General features: G+C 41.7%; 1 protein-coding gene across 1 annotated transcript; it reads left to right on the forward strand.

Moving 5' to 3' along the window:
- Window positions 1-286: 286 nt before the first annotated feature.
- NGF (nerve growth factor) lies at window positions 287-3,792 on the forward strand. Its single transcript, XM_068419452.1, has 2 exons — window positions 287-319; window positions 3,061-3,792. Exon 2 carries the CDS (start codon window positions 3,073-3,075, stop codon window positions 3,790-3,792), a length of 720 nt encoding a protein of 239 aa, XP_068275553.1. The 5' UTR covers window positions 287-319; window positions 3,061-3,072.
- The last annotated feature ends 17,536 nt before the right edge of the window (window positions 3,793-21,328 follow it).

The following is a 21,328-nucleotide window of genomic DNA, read 5'->3' on the forward strand; positions in this document are numbered from 1 at the left end:
GCTCTTGAAAGTTGAAAACTGCACTTTAGATGACCTCTACACTGCTACAGTGAAAAAAGGCACAGTTCGGAGAGCCAAGCAAGTGGTTCTCTCCCTATACTCCTGCTATCAAGTGGGGAATGGTACTGAAAACACTTATTTGCTGGCTAATTATTGAAACAAATACTTCTACTTCTAGTGGAACACAGAATAAGCAACTCCCAGACTCTACTACGCAGCCAAACTGTCCCGATGGCATGCTGCAGCCAACCCCAGCTCAACATCCGGATGAAATAAAGGCCTTGCTTGGGGAGCAGGTTTTTGTGCAGTATACTCAGAGGTAAGCACAACACACACACTCTTCTCGGAGCAGACTGAAATAGTTATTACCAGTATCACACAGTAGCCTGGACAGCTATAGTGTAAGTGTTTAAATTACGCCTGACCAACATACAATCCTCACAGTCTAAGGCATACATATTCTTTAAATGTTAACTTTTTTTGCTTGTGTTGTCATCAAGTCTAGTCCGTTTTTTTATAATCTGTCAGTTTCTATTCTGCATTAATTTAACAACTGATTAAAGATTCAATTTTGAATCTTCAGGAAAACTACCAGCTATCCCAAACACATTTTGTCTGCGTTTGGGCCACACTCCCCACAGAATGCTTTACCACAAGGAAAGGAAATAAAAGGCAAGTTGTTTGTTTGCTTTTTTTTTAAAAAAAAGAGGCAAGCAGGTGAGATTTTTCTAATTTTGTTTTAATGGCCTTAAAGCAATAATCTTAGCATATGCAACATAAGAAACTCAGAGAAGGGAGATGAATGTAGCTGCATTTTAGAGCAGTGAATCTTGTATAGCAAAAAAACAGAAACAGCTCTTTGCTGACATTGCAATGTCTCTTTCCTATAGAAGGAAATAATAAAAAAAGGGTTTATGTATAAACACAATAGGTTGAGGCTGCTATTGGCATGTCTAAATTGTGCCTGGATTTTGTTCTGCAAACCTTTTCCATTAATATTTCTGTCAGGAAAGCTAACTCTTAGAGATGTAATGAACCATCTGATTTTAATTTGGTTGTAGGACAAGGGGTTACTCTCTGAATCGTGCATAGCCAAGCTATTGAGCTACATCCAGCTCTGTTTCCTTATACAGATGATTACTGCTCAAGCACGAGCAGCATGTGGGAAAGCAGCAACCCTCAGCCTTGTTTTAAGCAAATTAAAGTAGCTTTGGAACAGTAAGGATTTTCTCTGTGAGATTCGACTCTCCTCAGCATCAGTTTGCCCCCAATTCTTCCAGCCCAACTTGTTGCACAGACAACTGCTAATGTGGCTTTTGGCCTTTCTCTTCTCCCCTTGATGCAGGGACTGTAGCATCTTCACCCTCTTCAGTAGGTACCTTCACTTGGCATCTCCTGCTGGTTTCTTAAATGCTTGCCCAGCCCTGCACAAACACTGCTGTTTATTTCATTTCAGCTCTTGTAAAGAGCTAAGACTATCCACGAGATAAGACTATCCACGCAGGATTCTATTGGACGTCTTAGGGTTCTGCATTTTCTACAAAATTGTGCTCTATCAAAGCTAAAGTTGAGTGCTTTAGTGAGGCTTGGGATTCTAGTTTGAGAAAGCTGAACAGAAAGAAAGAGGGGGAACTTCAACAGTAATTGACCCACACCCAGAAAAAAACATTAAGACATGCTGGGAAGTCACACTGGAACTGCAGAGCCTGATTCCTCTTTTACAAAACCCTGTTTGTCCAGTCTATGTGCGGCTGCCTGCCTGCTGGCCGGACACTGTGTAATTCAGGGCCAGCTGAGACATGTCAGGCAAAACAAGGCAAAGAGACAGGGGAGGAGCCTCGCTTGGTAGTTTTTCTTCTGTTTATACTCTGTCTCTGCTTACTAAGTCTTCACAGAGGAAATATCTGCCCTTAACTGCAATTTCACATAATTTTTTAAAGTCTCTTATTCCCAGGATGCCTGCTGCTGCTTTGTTAACCCAACAGGTGGTTGAATTAGTCAACAATGGTAGTTACCTAACAAGGTATTACTACTGCTGGGTCTTCTAGCATAAAATTGCTCTTAGTGAAGTTTTAGACATTTGTCTTACACTATTTCACACCCACACAGATGTGCATATTCTCCAGATCGAAGGAAGACTAGCACTGGCACTGGATCTGCTATGCAGTGACATTTGTGGAGCTTCTTGTTCATGGCACTCAGAAAAAAGGAAGGTGTTGCCCTGTACATAATTCCAAGTATTATGGCCACAACAGTTTTAGCTATGCTATACCGAAGATGCCAACCCAGAAGTAGCCTGTCACCCACGGTGCTCCTATGTAATACCCATATTCATCCTAATAGACAGCTTGAACATGGAAAAAACCCATTTGCCCTTGTGACATGTGATGCCTGCGCTCTTCTGGGAAGGAGTCTGGGCTTTATCTGCCCAAAACCTGCAATGTGGTACATACCAAAAGGGTAGATGGGATAGATGGAGGCTGCTGAGCCAGCCAGAGTGGTGGGGCCTGTCCACACAGCAGGTAAGCCTGGCTGTTGGCTGTGTGATAATGGCACAATTCACTGGGGCTCCCCCCCTTCCACAAGTACCCGCTTGGTGGTCCCCACCCTAGCCCCAAGGACACCTCTGCAGACAAATTAACTGAATGGACAGCTATTTTAGCCAAAGGACTGCTTCTACTCTCACTGCTCTGCAGGGTATTTGCAGCCAAGAGACCAGCCCCGGCCAAAAAGGTTGCTGCAAAAATCACTAGAGATTTTACTCCTGGGAACACGCTGTCGCCATATGGTCTCCACATTAATAATACCAAACAAGTGCTTCATAAACAGTGTTCTAATAACAAATACCAGAGGAATTAATAATAATCTAGCTATTATTTTCTAATGTTCTCACATTTATGCTGCCTGAATGAGCTCTTCCAGAAGAATAACATCTGGCACCCGCGTGAATACCTGATGAAATCTGTATGATCCTGGATATCTTACAAATTTATTGTCAGCAACGGCATCCGTTTGTGCTAGCATGGCTTACAGTAACATTAAATTTTTCTTTTGTTCTAGGTGCATAGCGTAATGTCCATGCTGTACTACACTCTGATTATAGCTTTTTTGATCGGCACACAGGCAGCTCCAAAGCCAGAGGACAATGCTCCACTGCTGCATCCCGCAGAACACTCCCTGCTCAATACCCACCGGAGTAACAGACACTACACTCCCAAGGCAGCTCCACAGACATCCCACAGCCACTCTACTTGGACGACAGGTAGAAGAGAAGCTATAAATATCACCATGGACCCAAAATTTTTTAAGAAGAGACGCTTCCGGTCCCCTCGAGTGCTGTTCAGCACACAGCCCCCCCCAGTGTCAGGGCAAGGACAGAGCATGGGATTTCTCAGCAGTGCAGGTTCCCTCAACAGGACTGCCAGGACCAAGAGGACCACGCATCCCGTATTACACCGGGGAGAGTTCTCAGTGTGTGACAGCGTCAGCATGTGGGTTGGGGACAAAACCACAGCCACTGACATTAAAGGCAAAGAGGTGACAGTGTTGGGAGAGGTCAATGTTAACAACAACATTTTTAAGCAGTACTTTTTTGAGACCAAGTGCAGGGACCCTAAGCCAGTCTCCAGTGGGTGCCGAGGGATCGATGCCAAGCACTGGAACTCATACTGCACCACGACACACACCTTTGTCAAAGCGCTGACGATGGAGGGCAAGCAAGCAGCCTGGCGATTTATTCGGATTGACACAGCCTGTGTGTGTGTGCTCAGCAGGAAGTCAGGGAAACCCTGAGATGGATCTAAACCCCATGACATCCTCCTCCTACCCCCCTACCTCAGTCTGTAAATTATTTTAAGTTATAAAGGACTGCATGGTATATTTATAGTTTATACAGTACAGAAAGAACCTCATTATTTATTAAACTCTTTTGGAAACCTTTTGTGTTTTGCAATTTATTCACTGGCAGAACCCTTCAAAAGATGTTCACCTTAGTCTCATTCAGCCCTACAACTCTGAAATGTTCATAGGGCCACTGAACAATCTTTGCCCACCATTCTACAAAAAGAAAATATTTTTCACACACTTTTCACACATATTCCTCTCCTCCACAACAAAAGAATATTCCTCACAAAACCTGCCAGTTTACTGTGAAAATCTTGTAGGTGTATTTTAAATTGAAATGTTCTGTCCAACTAGCAAGAGACTGAAAAAGACTTTTCAAAACTTGCTTCCAGTTTTACTAATTATCCATAAAGATATTAATCTTCTATAATTAATCATCTTAGTGAACTCCTGGTAGAAATACTAATTCTTCATGTTGCTAGCTAAATTTCTAAGACAGACATTTAGCTTGTCTTTCATAATTGCCAAATTGTTTTCACTACAAAAATGATCCATTCTGAATTATTTTGGAGCATTCGTCTGCACAGAGCAGAACCTAGATGTATGTATTTTTTCATTAAAATGGTATTTTACAGCTCATTACTTATGAGCTATAGAGTGATGGGGCTGCAAATGTCAATATACATACAGAAATTTTTAAAAAGTTCATGTGGCTTATAACCAAAAGTTCAAAATTCTCTCAAGCTAGTATTTTGGCAATGGGCACTTGATATAGTAGCAAGTCTTTTCATGTATCATAGAAAAAAAAAAAAAAAAAAATCACTGAAGCCCCAAAATAAACCTGTGCTCATAATTTCTGTGCTTTGGGGAACACTGGTCTCTAGAAGTACATGGTGGAGCCTGGGGCCTGTGATGGGTGTGTTTCAGTCCTTGAATACTGAACAAAGCTGCAGCTTCTCTCATTGTTTCCTTTGGAAAAGCAGCGGTTACCAATTGCAGAAACTAAAACAAGTACAAGTACCATTAAGGTTTTTCAGCTTGGTTTCTTCCAGATCCTAGAGGGCACACTTTCACCCTTGCCTTCCCTCATGCAGTTATTTCTTTAATGAAAAAAGCAGACCTGACATTTGCTTCCTCCACGTAAAAGGCAAAGAAGGGCAGCAGATCTCTATAGAAAATGAGTTGTGGTAAAATACTGCCAGTGGAAATAACCATACCTAGGCAAGATATGCTTATGACAGTGCCAGTCTGTGTGAAGTGGAAGGCACTCAGACAGAGACCATCCCTGATAATCACTGGTATGCCACTTCGCAGACCCCTCTAGTAGGTGGTTATGGTGTGGGACAGCAATATTCCAGTGAGAATGTTTTGCTCTCTCCAGAAGTACATATTTGCAATATTTGCATGAATAGTCAGTTATCTGAAAGGTCAAGGAGAGGGCAGGCTCTTGACTGTCCTGTGTCCTCTAAATAATGACGACTTGTTCTGGAGCAGGGGGAGGCAATGCAGACTAAGGAATACTTATGGTGCAATCATTTACGCATCAGATGCTCTGACACAGCAGCAGAACACAAGCAGATTTTCACGCAGTCTGAGGAGGTTAGTATCATACGATAAGGATAGCCTGAACAGCCAGAAACTAAACACAGGACTGACTGCCTGGAGGTATAAGGAATTGTCACCTCTGGATGTGCCAGAGAACAGATGAGACAAACACCTGCCAGAAATGCTTCTGCCTTGAGTGAGATGCAAGGACTACATGACTTTCAGTGACATTTGCCACAATTTGTGTGCTTCCATACAAGAGTTAAATTGCAACTCTTTGTTGAAGTCATGCTCGCAGTTGTCATCCATCTACAGAAGGGCTGAGAAAGAACTTCTGAACATTTTCAGTTATGTGTATGGACCCCGTTAAACATGGCCCCATACTCACGGAATTTAAATACACAGATTAAGGAATACAAAATTCATGCAATAATTTCTGTGTAGAAACTCACAAATGCTACCGGTCTACCGCATGGCATGCTGCGTTAATAAAATCAGAAACAGAACAAAACCTGGGAGAGCATTTTTGATACCACTGTTGATACTCTGGAGGCTTAGCCTTCCAAACCATAGTGAAGCCAATTACAAGACATCTTTTGTAAAGACCTTCTGATTATCTCAATAAAATTATCTCTTAGCATTCTACATCAGAGGCAGGTGAACCTTCTGAGACCGAGTCGCTAGTATGATGTGGGAAACACTGGCTTTTAAGATACCCTCACAATATGTTTGCCTCAAATCATCACATAAAATATTTTGTCGTTATCCTCCCAGGGATAACTGTTCCTGCAATGATTATTTTTACTTTATCAATCTAGTAAGCACCTCCTCAGTGTTCTTTGAGTTTTCCTTAAGAGTCCTTCCAGAATTCAAACACTTCCCAATGGAATCGATAATTGGTAGCTTTTGGAGGGTTTCCCTAAACTATCCAAGAAATTAAGAGGAACGATGAAGCTGCAAAGTTTTACTGTGCATCTTTGTTCAGGACAGCCGTCATTTTGCTACCTGTTGTCAAGTGATGGGGACACTACAATCTGACTAAAAGTCATAGGGGTGGGGTAGGAGGTTCTTCCGTTGTGCTTCTACCAAACTGTTCTGGAGGACAAATTTCTCTCTCTTTACACCACAAGAAAACAAAAAAAAAACCTCAAAAATGCCCATGTCTAAATCAGTTAAATGCATTACCGCTTTAAATCCATATGGCTTTTTCTTTTGAAGCATTGCTTTTGGCACACACGGCTTTTAAATAGAATATTGCCAGCCAGCATTAAAGCATAAAATCCACCATGCTTACTCTGCAAACTGGTGCTTCACTTAACACTCAAATTCTGTTACTGTGTGATGGCTCCTTCTGCCTGGAAAGGGCAAGCCTGTACTGAATGCACTGACTCATGGACTGTCACTTTTGTATCACTTCTATTTACATAATCCAGCATACACAGTGGCCCCTCTTCATGCACTTAGCAACATCTTGCCCTTAAGTTTGTGATCCAAAGCATGATCATTTGAGAAACGAATCACACAGTTGTAAAGCTATGCAGTAACATTCAACCTAGGTAACATCTTTAGCCTCTGATGAACACAGTGCAGATGCTCTCGGCATCTCTATGAAAAGCACATCTGCTGTTGCTACTGATCATACACATCCTCTGGGGATTTTGTTCTGTTTTCCTTTTTTCCTCTTGAATAATTTGATTTGGTTAGATTCCAATTCTACTGCACAGAATCCCACTCTGAGAACAAGTTAAACTGTGGTAGGAAGGAAGGAACATGCACAATCCAAATTCCCTTGTGAGAGACCGATTAACCAATAAATAACAATACTTTTATTACAAGTTCTAATTAAAACAGAACTTGTCTGATTTCGAGTTAAACTATGTACTAATTCCTGAATTCAGTTTGATATGTTGCAGTAACACTCAAGCCCTATTCATTTTTATTTTGTATTGACTTGATACACAGCAAAAAAAGGAAGGGGAAAGTAGTGTTCATGTCACCAACTGCAAACGATTGCTTTGGTTCTAGGTTCTTCACACAGACTGGAACTCAAATTTCTAAAAACACATGCACTGTGAGTCTTGAGACACCATGGGATGACATTTTAAGTGCAGTGGAGTGTGCTCAACATAGGAAAGGGCCGCTGAATACGTAAATAATGAGTGTGTACAACTCGCTAGACAATGTCCACTATGTCAAACGTATAATTGTAAGATCCAAGTTTTTATTCTGTTTTCCCACACGAAGTTAACAATACTTTTCAGAAAGTCGTGAAAAACAATTTGCTATTAAGGTAGTAAAAAACTGAGCAGACAGATTTTGTACAGAATTTTTCAATAGCTTTTACATCAACTGACAACGATTATAAGACATTTTAGCCATAAATATTGTTGAGCAAAGAGTAAAACTAGAGGCTTAGGTTAAAAATATTCTGAATCAGAACAGCTGCATGTAACTAGCTAAGATGAAGAACTGAAGGTGACCCGAATGCGAAAAGTGTATGAAAAGTTCTTTGTCCTCCATTAGTTTCCTAAGACTATAAAATCAGAATAGACAAGGAGAGCAAAAAGAAGATTTTAGTATCATTGAAATAGATTTAGGTGATTAGTGACACAGGAAAGGCAATATCTAATGGGAAAGTGTTGTTCTAAACTGGGACTGTTTACTCACTAATGATGGAAGTCCAGTTCTCTCACTCTATGAAGAGTTCTTGAAGTTCTCTTTCAAAGTGCATTCCCAAAGCAGATCATCGAAGCCAAACACAACAAACTTTGCAAGGTCTATCGTTAGTCTGGAGCAAACAAGATGTCTTTTCAGATGTCTGACTGAAGCAAGTTATTAGCCAAACTAAATTCAGAACAGTTAGGCACTAACACCATTTTCAACAGCCATCTAATATGTATCTCTTGCAGAGTTATTTGCCAACTACAGTGTTAGAATTACTACACAAAACTTATCACTGAACTGTAAAAAACAGGCAAAAACCATACAACGTGCAGCTAATTTCTGCCACAAGACTGCAAACTAATAGATGATGCAGAAAAGCCGTCTATAAGACAATACCATCTTCTTGCCTCACTCCTTGCCACGTAAGTATAGCGACCTACACAATATGCAGCTTACTACGTTCTGAAGGTACTGTTACAATTAATGACTAATTGCTGACACGGAAGAGGAAAAAAAAAAAGTTTGGTTTACTTGCACTTGACAACCTTCTGTTTAAGTTTTCATGCTTCCTCCTTGTAGCTGCTCTAAGGGAGTCCCCAGAGCCGGGAGAACCGTGGCGATAAAGTTTCTGAAAAAAAGCTAAATGTTTTCTGCTGTGTCCTGAGTTGAATCAGTTACTCTAATTACAATTTCCACAGCAAGCACAAAGAGGAGGGTGGCACTATGAAAATTAAGGCCATACATTCCAGGAGTAGCAGACTTCTGTATAAGCTCAGCATTACTGACAAATGCACCACTTTCCATCCAATTAAGCTACATTAAGGGGTTTATCTTTCTGAAATTGGAAGAAGATTATGTCCCCAGCAACTTAACTTATAATCAACCTAGAAATTTCCTTCAAATTTGCAGCTGAAATACTGAATTGCCCTCTATTTCACCAATGTTTTAAAGATATTACAGGCCCTGATTTTTTTTTTTTGTTTAAAAATAACCAGACACTTATTTGGAGAATTTAACATACAAATTTCTTATTTACAATGGATTTAGGAAAAATTGAAACAAATAAAATTTATCCCATCTTCCCTAAACTCAGGTCATCTTCAACTTTATCATACTGCTTAGACATTGTCTCATGCAGGTGAACAGATGAATCATTCAGTGATTAATAACTTCCAATACAGCTGTCATCTGCCGCAAGGCTTACACACTGACTTCTGAACATCAAAGCTATGCAAGGGCAAACAGGCGTAATCAAATTAATACATAAGATCTTGCAAACTGGAACTGCTCCTAGCTTCTTCAGCACTAGGCTGAAAAATGATGTTTATTGCAACAGTTTATTCCTTATGTTCATAACAACCACTCATTCTTCAGATAAAGTATACACTTGCAGCAGTCTTGCCATTGATCTTGCACTGCAAGACAAGCTAACAAATTCTGGTTTTCCGTTAACTAGTTCTAACAGGATCTTATGTTTGAGCATAAAAGGTGATTCGACAAACATTTAATATTGTCACTTTCTCAGCATCGCCCTGTATTTACTTACAAACTGCTGCCTTTTTAATAATGCTGACATATTTAGGAAACAGCTGTACTACTAAGCACCCAGCTGAAGCTAACAACTTAAAATCCAACAGGCTGTCTTGCAGTTTGAATGTTTCCGTTTTGTTTTAGCGAATTTTCTCCATCCATTCTTATTTATCTTTTATTTTCATGCACTAAATTTTTTTGTGCTCAGTATCTACCTTACTAATATTATTCTTGAAATGTTCCTCAACAGCAGCAGCTCTCATTCGATTTTTGCCCATTTTTCACAACACGTACCTACGTTGCACCTAATCCCATAAATCTTCATTTTCTATGATGCTGCCTGTTTCTCAAACTGTCATGCTGATTAATAAGGCACAGAAGATGCTGTAACTCACCCATCAGGCAGGCAACCATGCACAGCGGGGCCTAGTCAATCCACCTGGGCCTTCAAAATAGGTATCATTCCTTACCTAAAGGATCTTCCTTGTCCATACCCTAAACTGAAACTGTAGTTGGAGGCAGGAGCAACCAGGCCACAGTTTCAGCTGCTTATGATAAAGCAGTAGATGGAGGAATGAACGCACATTTTATCCTCCAAAGCTCCTGCAGAACAGGCTGCTAGAGCATTCAGAGCAACCCATGCAAATAGTAGATTTCCTTGGTCATTTGCCCTGTTTGTATGAGAGCTCTGCAATTTTCTCCACTGGAAAACTGCTAAATACACCTCTGCAAGGCTGATCATTTTCAGACACCTTGTAGATGCAAGGAAGTTACTACATAGGAAATGAACAATGATTTATGTTGACCTGAGGCAGGACTGAAAATGAGCAAAAATGTGTACACTTATGGCATTTATTTTATGTTTGACAGTTTCCTACTGGTAGTCTTCATGTAGGTACCACATCTCAAGCAATCATTGTAAAGCCCTAAGATACTCTTTCAAAGAAAATGTACATTTTTGCAAAGGCTTTTTGTGGGGTTTTTCATTTGAATAAATAAAGTGGCTATGAGGACAAAAAATGCTTCTGGGCTGACTCCAGTTTCTTTCCTGGCTTTTTTCCAAATGGTGTTCAAATCAGGGGTTGTTCAAACTAGCAAACAGTAGTTTTGCGGTTTACTCATACAAAAAATTGGGAGCTCTGGTATTTTTTTAGCACATATTACTAATAGGGTTCAAGAGTACCCTCTCCTCTGTCATGTGGTTCTGGCTGTGCGTAAACACTTCTTCGACCAATAGGAGCAAATTTAGATACTTCCCAGAATGATTTGTTGCATTCTCACGACAGTTGCGATCCCAGACTGGATTAGATCCAGTGGGAAAAAGTTTAGACAAAGTACTGCACCAAACAACACTCCTGAGAGATGGGCCTGTGGTTTGCCTGTAACAGAAAGTAAAGTTACAGAAAGACATTAAAAAATGTCACGCTATGATTCTATGTTTCAGAGTGAATGACCTATTCACAGGGAGTAATGCTCCAAAGAGACTTCAGGCCAAAAAAACTGAGCGTCCAGCAAATGTGCAGTCATGGTCATGATCTCTAACACCAACCATTTGGTTTGACTCTGTATAACTCAAATATCATGACAGTTCAGAAATGGAAACCAGAGAGAGTAAGGAGGTACATGAGGAGCCTAGAAAAGGAAGCTATGACTTAACCTCTCCTCCAAACACTCTCCCTCCTGACCCGCTAGATTTTAGATTTCAAGAGTCCTTAGGAAATATTTAGCTAAGAAGACTGTACTCCTCATTCAGTGATCAAACATGAGAGGTAAGCATGGGGGCACTAGGAGTTGGAATGCACAAACGCAGCATGAAATTGGAAGCAGGAAAACGGTCTTAGCACCTCTACTATGCTGCACTAGCCAGAGCATAACCAGCAGTTTGAGAGAAGCAACTATTCCCCTACGTACAACAGATTTCACAGCAAAGAAAAAAAGATGAAGAGCGAGACCACTGCGATTAAAACCACCACAGAAAAGTACCAAGAGTACATGGTCACTACTTCTAGGTAAAAACGGAACGCAGTGAGTGTCTGGCTTTGGATGCCAGGCATAGCCAGTTTGCCACCTAAGTAGTTTAACCTCCTCAAACATTTCTACCTGCACTCACATTTTACTTACAGATTGCGCGACAGATTTGCTTCCCATTCACTGCAGAGTTATGCTGGAACAGCTAAAGTCCGACCACGGCTCCTTTTGTGCAGTCAGGAGCAACACGGCATATAATGGTTGGGGGCAGAGAGTTTATGCCCATCACAACTTATAATTCCGCAGTAACACTAATGGCTCCTTTAGAGTCTCAAGTATTTTAGAGACTTAGCTGTGATACCAGCTTAGGCCACAAGTTCCACTGTGAACAGACAGAGAGACAAATGATAAAACACTTCTACCAAAATATTTCTGGCAACAAGAACCAATAAGACAGCAAATGCAGAAGCTCCACTTCCTTAACTACAGTTCATCTCCTTAACAGCCTTTGCCTTCTCAATTCCCAACACTTAAACCTGGCCTATGCCTCTACTCGTTTCTTCTCACCAACTAGTTTGGAATATCATTTCTAAACAGTTGCTTGGTTTTTTTTTTTTCTCCTTCCTATTGGTTTCCCCATTCTTCTTGTATTAGAGTTGTTCAGACTCGTTCTACTTGCGTAGATCCCGCTCCAGGCAATGAAGTTATTTCTACAACAGTTCTCACTCAAAACATTTCTAATCTCAAAGGCATTTTTGCCTTTGCCTTCAAGTTGCCTGAAGACTACTGTGCAAGCTGCATAGCCTTGCATTTTTCATCCCTTCAAGTTTTATTCCTCTTATTGCTACAGCAGACTGCTCTGAATAGCAGTTACTATATGCGCACATTCACACAACACAGAAATAATGAATTCCATCTCCAAGTTTGACACACATGTCGGTAGAAGTCCATTAAAACTACATTCCTACAGTCATCTTCTGATAGTATGCTTATGAATGTATTTTCTGACTCAGGTGATACCATTATCCAGCTTTTCTTATACTCTTAAGTTTGCTGGAATGTTACTCAAAGCTGTTCAGAACCTAGAAGATGGGAGAAATTTAAATCATCTGGAGACAGCTTCTTGTCTGCCACTGATCACCGGTACTGTTATAAAAACAATTCACTATTACTGTTAAATTACTGTTTAGTGCTAGTTACTTTCATTCACATCTTTGCTGTGAATACACAAAAGATCCTTTGTAAACCAGAGACTAATGAATTGCAAAAGATAAACATTCAGAATATGTAGGAATGACTTACTAGTTCTTAAACTGTATATCCTTCATTTTATGTTTATTCTCAGTGTTTAAATTCACTTCATTTCTAAGCCAGAGGTCAAAGTTAAGTTTCTTGTATTTATTTTCTCAGTGTGACGGAATAAGCAGAATGCCATGGTGTTACTTTATGACAAATCATGTTAACTTACATTACAAGCAATGGCTTAAGACTTTTATCTGAGGTGTATTTTGAAGCAGTAACAGCATAAAGCTCAGACCACTTTTCTCAGCCTGGGAAGCTGATAATTGTGGTGCCTTTGTGGACAGTCTGGTCCAGGAAGGAGGGGCTAAACTTCAAGGTCCATGGGCAGAATGGTTCGTTTTATCAGGGTGGCAATTAGAAAGAGAGACAAGAAATAGAGGACCTCTGAGCCAACAGCAGCAAAACCAAAAACCTTCTTAAGCTTGTCAAAAACAGTTTCTACAGCTTTTAGGACCCAAAGAGGATTTTGGTATTACTGTGAAAGTATCTGTGCCTCTATTTAGCCTCTTCCTTTTGCATAAATGTAAGACACTGAAGAAGGTGGGAACGAACAAGGAATCAAATAAACATTTCAGCCCCCTGTATCGGACCACACCATCCAAACTGCAAGCCCTGCAATGAGCTATACCTGTAGGGTGAAAAAAACCAACCCCTTAGCATACCATACCAGCTCTGAAAACACAGTGTCTCCGTGAAGCAGACAATGTTCATATATGCAAAGACGTAAGAAGTGAAAATGAGAGGAATCTTGCAAAGAGGTCCTAAGTCTGGTTAGTATGACTCAGCAATATTGCTAAGGGCTATTTTTATACCCCTAGATAAAAAGTAACATGTAAAAACAGTTACAGCTCAATGGCTACTTAAGGGAATTTAGTGGGGCAGTTGGTTCCACTATAGCTCATCAATGCATCTCACTGATGCCATCCAGAGGGACCTTGACAGACTTGAGAGCTGGGCCTGTGCAAACCGCATGAGATTCAACAAGGCCAAGTGCAAGGTCCTATATCATAGGCCTTACATTCTGTCATACCTTTGATACCTCTGCTATCACCCACCTTGAGCTGTGTCACTTGATAGGTTAACAATGCTAGCACATATTATGTTATCAACAAATTATGGTGTTTGTTCAACTGACAGGGCAACCTTTTCCTATTTTAAACAACAGTGGGCCCCATTCACACTGTGGGTAGCACAGACCACACTGCTGTGTGCTGTCATAAAACAAACAGTGGCAGAACACTAGCTTATACAAAACTCAGAATGCTGAGTATGGAGGCAGCAAAGAAACTTGCTACTGCCCACTACGGTGGCATGTAGTCAAAAAAACCCCAAATATTGTCATTATATTACTCTTACATTTGAAATTTGGTTCCACTTTTGCTGTCTATTCTTTTCATTCCCCTTTCCCTTCCCTTAACATTCCACCATCTTTTAATTTATATATAACATTTAAGTTTGTATTTCAAAAGCATACATGCTCCTGGCCTCTGAAAAATCACCAAGAAATTACCTTTACTTCCCACAACATAGACCCAGAGCATCTAAAGTACATTTGCTTGTTATATTAATAGGATTCAGAAAATTGCTCTACAAAATTCCTAAAAGAGAATCAGCCAAAGTTAGACTTGGCATCTGCACAAGTCTCAGTTATTTTTTGGAATACTTTGACAACACTCTTATGTTATTGTCTCCCGGTTCATTTTTCTGCTCATGTATTCCCCAAAGAAGGAAAGAATGGTATTCCTGTTCTCTGAATAAGGACATATCTTGCTTGTTAGAGTGACTTAATTATTTATTTTCACCACTTCTTGAATTGTTGGATCTTCAGATCATGAGGCTTCAAATCCTTCTAACTCTTGCTCTTCCACATGAGGCTACAGAAGTCATCCTACTGCCTCAAAGTAAAATAAATGAGAACAAAATTTTACCAGCAGAGGAGACACTTGCTTTCGATTTTTGTCTTTTCAGCTCAATACTGCAAAGAGAGCCTTCAGAGATCACAGAAAGCCTGTTAGTTTCTTAATTCTAATTTAGTAACACAGAAAACCTGAGCTATTCAATGCTGGCATGAGCAATGTTGCAATGCATACCCCCACTCCACAAGGCTCTACTTTGTTTCACCTATGTGCACCTAGAAACAAAATAAAGGTTAAGTATGAATAGGGTTACTCTCCTATAAAGTGAACTCTGCAGTCAATTGAGAACATTTTCATTTTCTTTCTTCCATTTGATCTTCTCTGCAACATATTTTTTGTATTACTCCTCACATTTTACTTCCATCTGGTTTCAGCTTTTAATTAGAAACGTGGAAGTTCAACTTTTAACAGCTCAATGCAGAGACCTGAGCTGCTTCCAGCCATTTTCCTCCCTGGAGGATCTTAATTCAGTTGTATGGTTCTTTTTACTGTACCTCTGCCCACAGTGGAGGCTATGTCCTTAGTAAATAAATAGTTCACAACTCTTGCAAAGAGCAAAAAGCCCTAACCTCTGCAAACATAGGAGGGTTTTGTTATCCTGAAAGAAACAAAATCTGCAAAACAGATGATACTGCTTTAAAAACATTTGCTATACAAAGTGTCATTATAGGGAAGCTGCAAATTGTCAGGTTTATCAAACAGGATACAAAACACATTTAAATGTTAGTCAACAGTTTCACCAGTAATATAGGACCACGAGTACCTCAGATATCTGAACTCAGTCCAGAGTTCACTACAGAGTCACCAAAAACCAACGCCCAAGTTACTGCTCAGAAAAAAAAGAATTCAGAATGTTCAGTAATAAGCATTGTTTTGATAGGATATCCATGTCCTTCCCTGTGCAGGATCAGGAGAAGCTGGCAGTCATCAGTTGTGTAATCAGGTCAGGAAAGGCTGGCAGATGGCGCCATTTGCACCACTAAAAAAAACATCTTTACCTTAAACAGCATACTGAGTCAGAGCAAAGACTGATCTATATCTACTCAACTGTTTGCAACAGGGCATGCCTGTGAAGTGTAGGCACAGGAAGGCACATAAACATCCAACACAAACGTGTGTGTAAAGATAAATTGGTGATTTGGGAACAGTGACTGTCCCATAACATCTCAATTCCAGCAGAATAGCCAAAAGTGCTTAATTCTCAAGGACCTGTGAAAGTCATGAAAGAAAAGCGGATATAAGCCAACATCAGAAGCAAGAGAAATCTTGTGATTTCGAACATCTTTTGAACAGCATCACAGACGATTTTCAAAGGCATTCTGAATCACCACCTTCCACAAGCATCCATGAAAAGTTACCTACCTAGCCTAGAAATGCAGAAGAGACCTGTCAAAAAGGCATTCAACTGCTAACTGTAAGAATCAAGGAAATGGATTTAGACTTCCTACATTTCTGAGCAATTGAAACAAGATAGCTAAATAAAGACAGAAAGCAGTATTCTGACTGCAATGCTATGAAGAAGCAAGCTTCCATATTCATCCTGCTTTTATCACTTGTGTATTTTTTTGTCTACGTTCTTAGCCTGATACTACCTCATCTGGGCTGCACTTTAATATTATTCGTTGCAGTATTTGTTTGCAGAGTTCACAGTGTAAAGATTTGAGACATATGTAGGACATATGCAGGAGATATCCTGGAATTATCTCATGTTTACAACTCAAAGAGGGATAAGAGAACTGAAAGTTGGTCTGGATTGTCCCCTAGTGGTCCCCACCTTTCTTGGGGAGCAGAACCAGCACAGGCTGTGTGAGTTCTGATTGTCACGTTCACCTCACAAATGTACACAGCACTATAACCATTCATGAGGTTACTACAATTTGACACTTTTTATTACCCATGTGCTCTAAATTCTGATTACAATTAAACTGCAAAAAAAAAAAAACCCTGCAAGATACTTCAAAGAGGGGCTTTACAAAAGCTAATAAAAATGGGAGGATTCAGGTGTTCAGGGTTTCTACTGGTGTGCTCTTATGACATGGGTATACAGGATATACACGGAAAGCAACAGATTAGATCAACATGCCTTGTAGTAAAAAGTAGGTACGTGTCCCCATCCACTCTATTCCACTCAGGTTTTTGCACTAATCTCATTAACAGTTTCCAAGCATAACCCAATAGCACTCTAAAGAGCAAAACCAGCACCTGCCACAAGACATTCTCCCTCTTTCCTCATCCATGGGAAAATGGATGGAGGCACTCTGATTCCAATTTGTGCCTAGCTTGCTACTGGAGTCAGATCAAAAGAGAACACCTTGCATTTGAATGGAATGCAAAGAGAGCTGAGCTGGTTCACGGATCCTGTGAGGGCTTGTCCAACAGCCTTCAGCCAGCTATTAGCAAAGCTTTATCCTCTGCATACATTTTTTCCTTGCTACAAGAAACGTCATGCATGCACGTCAGACTGTCAAATAACATGTCCTACCTCGAGCTACTGTGAACAGGAAAAACTCCCACTGTGATGTAATATTCACGAGGAAACAAGTACAGAAAGCCAAAATAGGTCAGCAATACAACTTTTTTTTAAGAAGCTCTTCCCAACTTCAAATTATTTAACTTAATAAGGACAAAATGGCAGCCAACCATCTAAATGCAGCCAGCCAAGACAATTTAGCTGGCTCCCAGTATGGCTCTTGCAGCCCTCTCTGATCAGAAAGGTGCATTTTCATATGTTTGTGTGATACTGGGCTTATCCGAAAGCCCAAGCAACTGGGCACTGAAAAAATGAAATTATAATTTGGTTGGCTCTAAATTCCTCTCCCTAAGGAGGGCATCCTTTAGCCAGCTGAACTACGCTGAGCACGTGTGAGTGGATACAGGGAGGTTTAAGGTACTGGATGCAAGACAGCAACCCCAGCAAACACTGCTGGAGACACAAATCAGGACCAGAAGCAGAGGTTTAAATGAGAGGGAAAAAAAAGTAACTAAGGGCAAGAAAAATCAGGAATTAAAACACTCCACACAAAAAAGATTTGTAGGGGCACGATGGGAACGTGCGAATTATAAAAATTAAAGAGAGCTAGAACCAGGACCCAACCCTACAGGAAGGGCCGCAGCCCAGCAGTAAGAGACAGTGGGAGCGAAGCTGCACCAAGCTGGTGGCGGCCCCAGAACTTTCTAGGACAGGACACCCACGTGAGCTCGGCACACGCCAACAGCCCCTGCAGCCCCCGCCACAGCAGCGCCTTCCCGGGGAAGCCCCATGCCCCTCGCCCACAGGCTGCCCGCCGCCCCGGGCCGCCCCCGCCGCCCCGTACCTGCTGCCGCAGCGGAGCGGCTCCCATCCCGCCGGGCTCGCCGCGCGCCCCCGCCTCCCGAGCGGGCAGCCGCACGCGCTGCCCGCCCCCCGCCAAGGCGGACCGGACCGGGCTGGGCCGGGGTCGCGCGCCCCGCCCGCTCGTTACAGGCGGAGCCCAACCACCTGAGCGCGCAGGCGCCTCGAGCGAGGGCCGCAGGGCAGCGCTGCCCTCGCGCGTCCTTGCCGCGGCGGGAAGGCGGCCGGGGTCGGGGCCCGCTGTGCGGGGAGACCGGGCCCTGCGGCTCCGCCGCCCGCGGCCGCTCGGCCCTGCCCGCTGCTGGCGGCCGCGCGGGGGGGGCGGCTGCCCGCCTGGAAAGTCACCGGCTGCGGTTGCCTCCTGCACCGCACCGAACCGCACCAGGAGCCGCTGCTGGAAGCAGCAAACGCGTTGAGCTGTGCGAGGGCCGGGCTCCATGTGCGGCGGTGGGGTAGCACGGCCACAGTACTTCTGCTCTGGGCCTCCTCCACCACAGCGGTGAGGGCAAAGAACCTTCTGGCACGAGCCCCTGCAAAACGCAGAAGGCGCTGAGCAGCGTGTCGTGCTTGTGATAGCAGGGGACTGTCACATGGCTGAGGAGGAGGAGGAAGTAGTTCCAGCTCTGAAGAACAAATGAAATTACCTGGGGAGGAGTGTAAGGAAAAAAGGGGGTACGGGAGACACAAAGACTGCTGCAGAGGATGCCAAAGTGGTCGTGGCAGAAGCAGAACAAGCTGGGTATTAAGATGTGAAAGAGGACAGGATGATGGGGCAGGTAATAATGAAGATGAGAGACTGACTGAGAGACAGCAGACAAAGATGGAGAGATCATTAGATTGGCCACCCCTATGACTGGGTGCGTGCCATTAGCAAAAAGTAGATGTTCCACAGGAGATACAAGGAGTCCATGTCCTATATGGGAAATCTGACTCTCCAGAAGGCCTGTAAATTGGCCAGAAACTCAGTTGCATCTTGTACCTTCATTTCACTGACAACTGTGAATGAAGATGCTGTGAATTGGAGTTTACTTGTGTCTGCTGTCAGGGCATAAGGAGAATTGTTTGAAACTCAGCCAGTCAAATATAGCCTGCTTTGGAGACAGCTGCCAATTCTCAAGGAAAGTTTGTTTTACACATACATTATGATCATATGCTGGAAATTAATTTTCCGTTGTGCTGTGCAGCAACATCTGGAGTCAGCCCCCTGCTAACAATGGATTCCACGAACAAGCAGGGAGAAAATGCCCAAAGAGCCACCCTGCTCTGGGGCCGGGCTCCAGGACTACAGCCTCAAAATGGTGGGGCCCAGATGCTAACACTGGGGAGGCCTTGATCTCAGACAGATGTAAATTCACTTTCTATAGCTGCTAAGTACATAAAACTGCAGATGGTGAACAGGTTAACTTGGGGGAGGGGGTGAGGTGTAAAAGAGGGGTACTGACAGGTGCTGATGCTGTATCAGCACCTATATGTGCTCCTGGCAAGTCATAAGCCGTTGCCCACAGTACCATTCAATGGTACAGTGTATCTGTACATAGGGGATCACCCTGTATGCTTTTTATTAAAGCCCAATTCATGGAATTTTATGATAGCATCTTTTTTGTTTTGGTGAACAAGGGAAACATCACGTTACAGAGAAAACCTAGAAAAATTTATCTGCATAAACACTAAATATTAAAAAAATATTTATAACAGGGCCATGTGTATAAATCACGATCTGACTCAGTAGTTCAGAACACTTACGCCTGGGGTTGTTGTCTCTCAATTAGATGGCCAGTACTGAAGCTCAAAGACTTCGTCTTCGTTGCATGTTTCTGAAGAACAATGAATACTTAGGCCATGATACAAACGAAAGTTCAAATCCTTACTCAAACTGTGTTTTCCACATTGGGAACCAGATCAATATTTTAAAATTTTTTTAACCAAACCCCTGAAATTCTGAAGTGTGTTACTAAGTATTGGGGTCTACTGGCAGGCCTGTGCTACCTTTCTAGTCTTCAGGTTTTATTATGGATACTTTATAGAAAGGCTGTCAAATGCTATTTGTTCCATTTCCACAAAAGGAATCTTTTTAGGGCAGCACACTATACTTGGGGAGGGGACAGAACTGGAGCAAGAACAATACAGTGGGAGCAGACTCTAAAGAGCAGCTCAACTCTTTGGACAGTAGCTCTAGTTGAGACTAGATTTTCTTTTAAACTCCCAAAATATCCAACATTTCTGTGGTTGATCCATGTACAAAGACAAAACACTACTGCAATCGATCAGCAATCTTTAGATTATTTCCTCCTAATTGCTTACATTACCCATAAGCGAAATTTACACCTGGAAATTTACACCTACTCCCTCACAGTAGGCTGTTGGGGAAGATCACTAATTGTTCTACCAACCTCATACCGATAAATCCTACTAATTCCCACGTTCAGTTCTGTCCACTGCTGCTCCTGAGTAAGCATCCTACCATTCTGACCTTTACCTACTCTGGAAGACACAGCTCAAGTGCCCTCTAGTGTGGTTTCAGAATATCTAGTCCATGCTTTTCCCGCTTTTGCGGGTCTAAATGAGGGGGTTTGTATTTGGTTTGAAACATTTTTATAGGTCCATATAATTTTATTACGTAAGGCACTGTGAAAAATACTTTGACTGAAAAATTGATGGCGATTGTGATATTTTTTTTAAATTGCTGAATGATAGTTACGGCTAGTTTCACAGGCGTATTACCTGTTTTACCCCCAAAATGCAAAATAGCAAAGTTTACTAAACATGTCTGAATTTTTCATGACGATTATATCTGCTTATGAAGTGATGCTGTTGTTGGCTTCTTTTTCTTGATAGAGATGGGTTTAGAGCATCACCGTTCTGGAAAATTTTATGGTCCTTCTACTTACTTTTTCAGTTTCTTGTATTTCCAAACTTTCAATATATATTTATCAAAGTAAATTTTATTTTTGTTTCTACTACATTTTTAGTAGCTTTTTGGCCACAATAAAAATTTTCTGAAATGCTCAAGTGATTCTTACTTTTCTATTTGATTTCATTTCCTAGCTTATTCAACCCTAAGAAATTTGGCCCTTTTAAAGCTGCTCACAGTCTGAATAATGAACATGCTTAGATCATCTCAGAGCGTATATTTCTGGAAGCTTTCCTGGCTGTGGCACAGAGTCTTTGAAAGAAGCTTCCTGTTAAAGCTAATACACTTACTTAGCTTCAGTAGTGTGCACACCATGGA

Source organism: Nyctibius grandis, chromosome 27 (genome assembly GCF_013368605.1).
Source record: "Nyctibius grandis isolate bNycGra1 chromosome 27, bNycGra1.pri, whole genome shotgun sequence".
Lineage (NCBI taxonomy): Eukaryota > Metazoa > Chordata > Aves > Nyctibiiformes > Nyctibiidae > Nyctibius > Nyctibius grandis.

Coding starts and splice junctions, on each gene's coding strand:
- NGF (XM_068419452.1), top strand. CDS start 3,073: ATGTCCATGCTGTACTACACTCTGATTATAGCTTTTTTGATCGGCACA.